At 49.2% G+C, this 8,377-nt stretch overlaps 1 protein-coding gene across 1 annotated transcript; it reads right to left on the reverse strand.

Moving 5' to 3' along the window:
- Positions 1-232: 232 nt before the first annotated feature.
- On the reverse strand, positions 233-8,082 carry SKI (SKI proto-oncogene; the record flags this gene model as incomplete). The annotated part of the gene is made up of 6 exons (XM_010135641.1): positions 233-421; positions 2,157-2,387; positions 4,209-4,510; positions 5,462-5,736; positions 7,351-7,466; positions 7,957-8,082. Coding segments are annotated over 6 exons (1,239 nt in total), but the record flags the coding sequence as incomplete, so codon positions are not given.
- Positions 8,083-8,377: the final 295 nt, after the last annotated feature.

Consider the following 8,377-nt stretch of genomic DNA (forward strand, 5'->3'; position numbering starts at 1 on the left):
ACACTTTGTGTTTTATAGGCACAGTACGATGTTGTGCTATATGGATTGGGAAAAAAGAGGCATAATTCAGTGCTTCTGTTAGAGTAACGTTTGCCTTCCACCTCCTAGGAATCCATAGTCATAGCTCTGTGTGCCAAGACACAACTACTCACACATGCACTTACACACGTCCCCCCCCTCCTCCCTTACTGCGCATCTCTGTCACTCGCTGTGGGTCATGATGGGCTGCGGGTCAGTTCTCCAGGCTGCTCGCAGGGGTTTCGCTGCTGCCTTGACTGCTGGATTTAGGCCACAGTTGTTCCTGAAGTTCCTTGACTACTTTTTCCAAGTGTTCCCGAGCCTCCCGTTCATGCATCAGGTCTGCGCGGAGCTGCTCCCTGTCCGCCTCTGCGTGCTGAAGCTTCACCTGCAGGTCCTCAATCTAGGGGAGAGCAAAGGGAGAGACACAACAAACTGTTTCTGTATCTCAGTTCCAGGGTGAGCGAGTTCACAGATCGGCCTCTCCCAGCGCTCGGCAGGGCAGGGCTGGGGCTGGGCAGTGCTCAGGCTGGTGCGTTGGGTCCTTACTGGTACCTGCATGTGCTTGTGCTTTTTTGGGGTTTTTTTTGATGTTTTGGTTTTTTTTTTCAGTCAAGCGGAAGTCAAGAGCTGGTGACGCCCAGTGCAGCGGCTCTCACTCTGGTTCTGTTTAGTCTGGACACCTCTTATCAGCGAGACATCCTGTGATGCTGGAGAGGAAGCCACATCATTTCCTGCTTCTGGTCTCCTGGTTAGAGCGTCTGAGCAGTACAAGCGGACCACTCCCCTTCCCGCTATTGAGAGCTGCGGCTCAGAAGGAGTTCTGAGGGCTGCTGCTTTTTCTTTTCCTTTCCTGCCCCTCCCTTAAAGTGACTTCACCAAGTAGCAGCAGCTCATGCTTTAGCAACACGGTCACAAAACACATGTGTGCGGCAGAAACATGGGTGGGAAAAGCCCCTGGTACTGTGGACTCAGGGGTGTCATCTTGCAAACATGTGACACTCATGGGGCACTTCCATCCATGTGCTCCATTGCTGCTGTAGGACCTTCGATTTGAGCACGTGTGCCCTGTTTTCAGAGCCTTTCCCCCGCTAACAGGGGCTGACCCTCACCTCCTACGTACAGGCTTCTCAGCCAGGCTTTGAGCTCGGGGCCAGAGGGGGCATCAGAGCAGACCACAGGGGAGGGGGCTGGGGCAAGGAAAGGAGCGCAGGAGCGAGGCTGTTCGGGAGCCCCCCACTACAGAGAAGGGGTTTGAGGGGTTAACGATGGACTGCTGGGCAATGGGGAGTGTTTTAGTGGAGGAAGGGGAAGGCAGGGCACTCTGGATTCTGCTTCAGGGCTGTTTCTCAGGGAAACCCCAGAGGCTGCCACCCTGCCCTCGGCTCAGTGGCCATGCTGGCTTGCAGCAATGCACGGCCTGGCATCCCACATGCCCTGGGACACCAGGGCACGACAAGGTGACTTCAGGGTGTGCAGCCTGAGCTCTAGGTTCACTTTGGATGGCTTAAATAAACTTCACAATCTTATTAGAAAAGAACCCCATGGGGAGAGGGTGGGGAGGGATTTCTAGGTTGAAAGCTTCAAGCATTCACGTTGCTTGTAACAACCTGTTCCTGCATTCCTTGAACTTCCCCTGAGATCAAACTGGAAGTCTTTTGCTCTTGTGCAAAGACTAGTTTGCTGCTCTTGTGCTTTTACAGCTCTACCCCCCAGCCCTCCCTAGCACTGCAGTCTGCTGAGTGATGGGCCTTGGTTCCTTCTGTCCTGAATGGTGCCGCTAGGTCTGGGCCGATCTTCAAGGGAAAACACTGTTACAGACGGTGGCTCTGCCTAGCACTGCGCTGCTGAAATGGCTCCCTGTGCAATGGCAGGGAGCAGAGACAGCATCTGCTCCTCTGCAAATGGTGATTTTTCAGCTGAAAAATGTGCAAAGTTCTCGGCAGAACAGTGGCAGTGCAGCAGGTTGGGTTGTCGTGACCTGACGGGGCAGTGATGTTACCTAGAGAGGAGCTGGACTTTTATCGAGTTGGACAAACCGAAGCTGCTGGGGTTAGGGGACAGACAGACACCTGGTGCCGGAGGGGCAGGAGCAGTAAGCCGTCTGGCTATTACAGCTCTCGGTGTTCGGGTCTTACCTGTGCTGAGTACTTGGCCCGCAGCCTGCCAGCTTCACAGCCCTTGTCACACACCCGGATCTGCCTGGCTTGTTCCAGTTCCCTCTTCAGTCGTATCCGAGACTCGTTGGCTTCCTTCATTTTCTTCTCATTCTCAGCTCTCAGACGTTCAATCTCTTTCCTTAGGTTGCGCTTTGCCTCTGTTGCTTCTCTCAGCTTCTCTTTCTTTGCCACTCTGAGGAACTCCAGCTCCTGGAATACAGAAGCAGTTCACAGTGAGCACTGGGGAGCAGAGACTACATTAGTGCAAGGAAACAGGACTGTGGAGGAAGTGACGCAAACTCAATTCCCACCTTCTGCTGGCTATAACCAAGGCGGCTCCTGGCTAAACCTCATTGTGAACTTTGTACGAGCTCTTCTCCTTTAAATCACCATGAGATCCTACACTCCAGATACCCTGAATTCTTGGATAATAAGGAGCTACATGCTACCGCCACATTTTGCTTTGTCAAGCAAAATAGCTGTGACCATCTGTGACTGAATAAAGATGAACTGCAGTTGGAGAGAGCTACCAGCAACGTGCTCTGCGCGAGCTGCAAGTTTCAAACACCCCAACTGTATCGCCTGCTCTTGAATTGAAGACACTGAAAATACATTACGATAGAAGCAATTTGTGAATACCCCTGGTGTACAGCAAAGCTGAGTAAAGTTCACTACTCGCTGAAGAAATCCAGAAGCAGTTCATTTTATTGAGCTGCCCCCAAAATCCCCTGAAGGCACAAGTATGAGAAAACGCAAATGGTGCCGCCTCCTCCTCCTCACTCCAGGCAGTTTGGTTTTGCTATCGGCAACTGGTGTGTAGCCCGAAGTCTCTTGGCCACCAGCCAAAGGACTGCTCTGCCACGACATCTGGAAAACTCCAGGCTAAGCCCTTCAGCTCAGTCGAAACCATGCTTGGCTCTGGAAATTGCCACTCTGACCAGCCAGGTCCTTAACAGGAGCTGCCACCTTGAAACCTCCAACCCAGGCGAGAGCCATCAGTTGAAGTGATAATGATAAGGAACCTCAAGGTACAAAGGAAGAAACTCCCTTGTTGTTTAAAAGCTCTTGTTACAAGACGTGTTCACCATGAGTACAAAAACACAGCTCGCTTAAGGCCTGTCTCCTAAATGGTTAAATTAGACTCTCAAGTTCCATTCTTTTTCCCTTGCAGAAACAGCATTTCCTCTGTCAGAGTCAAACCCTCGCAGCAGTGAGTTTCTGTTCAGTAGTGCTGCAGGCGGGTCATGGGAAACGCGCTCCTCTGACGATCTCACTTCCTGGCTGGGCCATTGTTAGCTCAGCCCGGCCTCTGGAAGCACAGGTGGACCTGGAAACCCAGAGCTGCCCCCACGGAGAGCGATGGCCAGGCACACCTTCCACACCGGCTCCATCTCCCACTCCTACGTACCACTTCTGCCCCAGCTCAAACAAAACAAAGTTTGCCGGCTGGTCTGTTGAGCCCCTGTGACTGGCCAGCACTATCTGCAGCTTTTTTGGTCTGACCGCTCTCTTTCTTCGGTATGACCAATGCATCAAGGATTTCCATGAAGAAGGAGCTTCATGGAATGAAGAAACATTCAGCGAAGCATGAACAAAGTCCTGCAGCTCAGCTCCTAACCGGAGCTTCGGCAAGTGTCTGTGTCCCAGGAACACCCTCCCTCGGCTGCGCGGCAGCAGGATATTCACAGATCTTTTACAGCTGTCCGTAAGGACAGAAATGTTTCTAGTTTGGTGAAATAGAAACAAAATGAACTGTGCTGGACTCAGAAGACTTTTTTCAGTAATGAAAAGATGTTGATTTTGGTAACTATGGATTTGTACCCCAAGGCAAAAGCAGGTGGCCAGACCAGAAATGTAGGAATGGCTCCTGGAGGCCATGGTTTTCCAGCTGGATTTACGAACAGCTCCCAGTAAAGGCCGTTGCTGTTTGGGAGAAATGGGGCAATTCTTTTTACCACGAGCCCACCAAACGCTTTCTACCTGGAAGAGTATTGGCAGCCAGGGGCTAGAGAACGCTATTTCCACTGGTACCTGATGGAGACTGCGCTTGGCTTGCAAGGCAGCGTTCAGCTTCTCTTCCTGCTTCACTCTCATTTTAACAACTTCATGGAGGAATTTTTCTTTGGCTTCTTTCGTGTCTAGGCCACTGTCCAGGGCCTGCCTTAGGTGCTCCAGCTCAGCTTCCAACCCACTGCTGTGAGAGTCAGGATGTGCTGCAGCCTCGTATGAACTGTTGACTGTGACTGGGGCTTGCATCCCAGGTGAGCTCATGTCCTTTGCAGAGCTGGATGAAGTAAAGGATGGGGAGGAGAGCGAGGATAAGGAGGAGGTGACTGAAAAACAGAAACAGTGAAAATTAATTTAAAAAATGACTGAAACTAACATCAGGGCCTTTTGTAGAGAGGAGATACTCAATATTCAGTGAAAAAAACGAAAGAAAGAAAATACTCGCTTTATGCTTGGATACTTCAGTGTGCTGAGAACGCAAACCCGACTGGCTCGAGGGACCAGCTTACGATCTGCTTGAATTGTGACTGGAATTTCTGTTCCAAACTGTTTTCTCCGTGGGTGTGAAGAAACAGGTTTCTCCAGGGAAATCTACATGACGACCCTGCTCTTTTCAGCAGACAAAATTTCTTCTTCTTGCATGAACTACATGCACTGAGTAGGGACCGAACACGCTAAGGGTGGCAGCAGAATTACCTAAGTGACAATAATAAGGTGACACAGTGTCTTCCTCTTTCGCCAAGAGGCCCAATGTCAAATCCGTTTAAGAACACGGTGGCTCTGAGTCTCTGCGCTACGTGTTCAGCTCCGCAGAGGCGGTACTGAAACTGTGTGACCCCATTCTTTGACTGACACAAAGTTCCACACTTGCACATCGTCCACTCTGGCATTTTTACAGGCCCTCTGCGTGTATCCCTCCAAGGCTTTTATGGGAGGCTCTGGACCAGAGAGCAAACCACCCCTTTTGATGTGAACCCCAGGTACCTTTTGTCCTCTGCACGATGGTCACCTGCTCTATGAAAAGACTCTGGGTTAGTGGACACCTGTGGTTCAGGGGCTCCTTTCCGTCCACGCGCGCTCCTCTCCCAGGAAAACACCCCCCCAGCTTGTGTTCCGTTCTTGGTTTTCATTGTCACTTAAGGGTGGATTTTTACAGCCCGTTCAGGCATTAGGCTTCCAGAATTACATTGAAACACAGCATCAGCTGACCAGCTGACTCCTGTGCATCATTACAGCACCAATAAAACAAAATAAAGGCAGATATAACTGTCACTTACATTCTTCCCTGGTTTCTACTTCAATTTCTGCTTCTGATTCCTTATCCTCTTCGGGGGCAGTAACGGTGGCCGCAGCAGTGGCTGCTGCTTCCGGGATAGCAGTGTTCTCGGCAGCAGGTTTTCTCTTCCGCGGCTGGGCAGTGCTGCTCAGCGGCTCGCTGCTCCGCGAGACCACTGTGGCACAGGGCGGGTTGCTCACAATCTTCTGTTGGGCAGGAGGGGCAAGTGCCACGTTGGGGGCCACGGCATTCTCAAAGCTCTTGTAGGAGTAAAAACTGTTTCAGAGGGGGAGGCAAAAGGAAGGAGAAAATAGTCATGTTCTTGGCTTTAAAATGCCTCCCAATCCATGTGCTGCACTGAAACTGCAAGACACTTCCTGGAGTGACAGGGAAGATTTACACCAGATTCTGCCTGTATTTCTGCTTGGCGTTTTGCACTCATTTAAACAGAGATGATTTATTCAGCTCATCTCCCTCCAGTTCAGGAGGGATCGTAGTCAAAGTGCCACGTATTCTGAGAGCATCAAAGAGATGAGATCTCTCAGAGCCCCAAAATTCTAACAATATTTTCTCACGATTTTCACGTGTTACTGTATTACCCAGCTGCCTAGTTCTGCCTATCCACAAATGTTTTGTGCACTGGGAAATGGCAGTTCCTTAATGTCCTTGTGTTCCTTAGTTCTTCGACACAGCCGGCATCTGAGCGTGCATATGTAAACCCACCGTTAAACAAACCAACGTGGGGTAAAAGGACAGCAGTACGGTAACATCGCATAGAAAGAATTCTGCAAAAAGACATAGCAAAGACCGTCTTTGCAGCTTCAACTCAGCATCTACTACACGCTGCATTTTCAGTTACATACCAAAATTCCTCCTGAACCTCTTGAAGGGTTTTTTTTTTTTCCAAGACTGAAATACCAAGGGCACACTCTTACACCAGTTTGGCCCTTCTCTCCCTTCCTGATTGGAAAGTCTGTTTAAAAGCAAGGACATGCTGGAAAGCTTTTCTTTCTTGTTTTTAAACAATATCTCCACAGCTTCTAAGAAACCTGTACCTCAGGGCAGCGTTATTCTCCACAATGCTCCCAAAGAACACCTGGCTGCTTTAGTCACACTTTCCAAAGCATCACCCTGAGGCAGAAATCCGGCACAAAGATTTCAGACTGAAGAGTTCCAGCCTGGCCAGGGAATGTGTAACTGCCCTGACGCTTTCTGTTCTGTGACACCAGCAGTCCCACCTATTATGGGTGGTGACCCATTCTTGTACCAGTTTAACTATGTCCCTATCCAGAAACAGGGTCTGGCCTACATCATCAGCGCTCTGGTGGGCTGTCCAAGCTGAGGAGTCTTCTGCAGGCCCAGTGTGCTCTACCACGACCACTGGCCGTCGAGAGGGAGCCTGTGCCGTCCAGTCAGCTCTTCCCCCTCCCATGGTACCATTCATACGGGAGGCGGCACGTGGCTGTGCTGGTCACACACTGACTGGCCAGTGCTACAGAGCTGGAATTTGCCTGGAAACAGCAGTCTGGTCCCTTGTCACCTGCCCTAAGACAGTAACTTCCTTTAAACGGTGAAGCCCAAGAACTTCTGCTGACTTTATCCCAAAATGATCATACGTTCATAGAAGCCACCTTCATTTCAGACTTCTATGGCATGCATCACCTATGAAAATCTATTAAAAAATCCACAAAGGATCAAAACTTGGGTTTGTTTCCTTCCCATGAACTCAAACACTGCAGCTGCCAGCACTTTTTCAGCCAATACTGGTGGACTGCCTGAATTATAAAGCCACCAGTTTACAGTGCGAGGGAACAAACATAAAGCAATTTGCCGTCAAATAAACCTCCCTGGCTGCTAACCCCATTCTGCCCTCAGCTCACGTCTCCGTACCTGTCTCGGATCAATGCGGGAAGATGGCTTGAGAGCTCTTTCTCATTTGCCGATACAGCAGGGGACCAGGGCCGGAAAGCTGAGAGACGCTGACGGGGATGGACGCAGCCAATACTCTGAGAAGGAAGGGAAAGAAAAGTAAGTAAATATGAGCAATCTTTTAAAGTATAAATCACAACGGAGCACTACTGATGCTTTTCAGTACACATCTGTTATCTCTGAACCTAACTCCCCACCGGCTGCGACCTACGTACTTCACAGATTCCCTGGGAAGAGGTGAACTGCACCAGTGTTGAACCTCACGTGGCTTTTTCTTTGCCAATAAGGTACACGTAGTTTGCCGAGACCACAAAAAGCTCTTGAGTCTTGCAGAATTCTTGTACCTCAAAGGCATGAAGGAATTACCTACTTTGTTATCACCATCAGGGTCAGAGAACACTGGAAGTAAACTGGGAGGACTAGATAGCTCAATGTTTACTAGGAAAAGGACAGAACTGTTAATAATTTAGAAAACCTAAGGGCAAGTTCCTTCTCTTCTGGTTTAAGCAGAGAGATGCTACATGCTAATATGATCTCTCTTTTGATTACAAAATATTCGGCAATCACCTTATTAGATGAACTGGATAAGGACCGTAACCAACTGGACTGTTTTTCCTTCTCAGTAGAAGCCGGAGATTGGGAAGCAGAGTCATCTATTTTGGGCTTTTTGGAAGCAGGAGGATCTGAAGAGACCTGAAACAAAGACAGGCAGGAAAAATCAAAGACACAATTACTCATTTTGCAAACAGCTTAGAAACAGGTTATAAGGCAAAAGCATATTTTGTATTTAAAAGAAACAAACACCGGGGTTTTTAAACCTAAGGACAAACAAAGGAATGAAAACAAGAGACAGACAAACTATGACATAATGTGGCTTCATTCCTTCATTTAAAATTCTCCAGTAAAGTGTAGATGGTGCAGGAGCGATAGGCACGAATATAAGTGAGACATTCACACCATGTTGCAGAGAACTATCAGCCTTTTATTC

Source organism: Buceros rhinoceros, unplaced genomic scaffold, assembly GCF_000710305.1.
Source record: "Buceros rhinoceros silvestris isolate BGI_N320 unplaced genomic scaffold, ASM71030v1 scaffold38420, whole genome shotgun sequence".
Lineage (NCBI taxonomy): Eukaryota > Metazoa > Chordata > Aves > Bucerotiformes > Bucerotidae > Buceros > Buceros rhinoceros.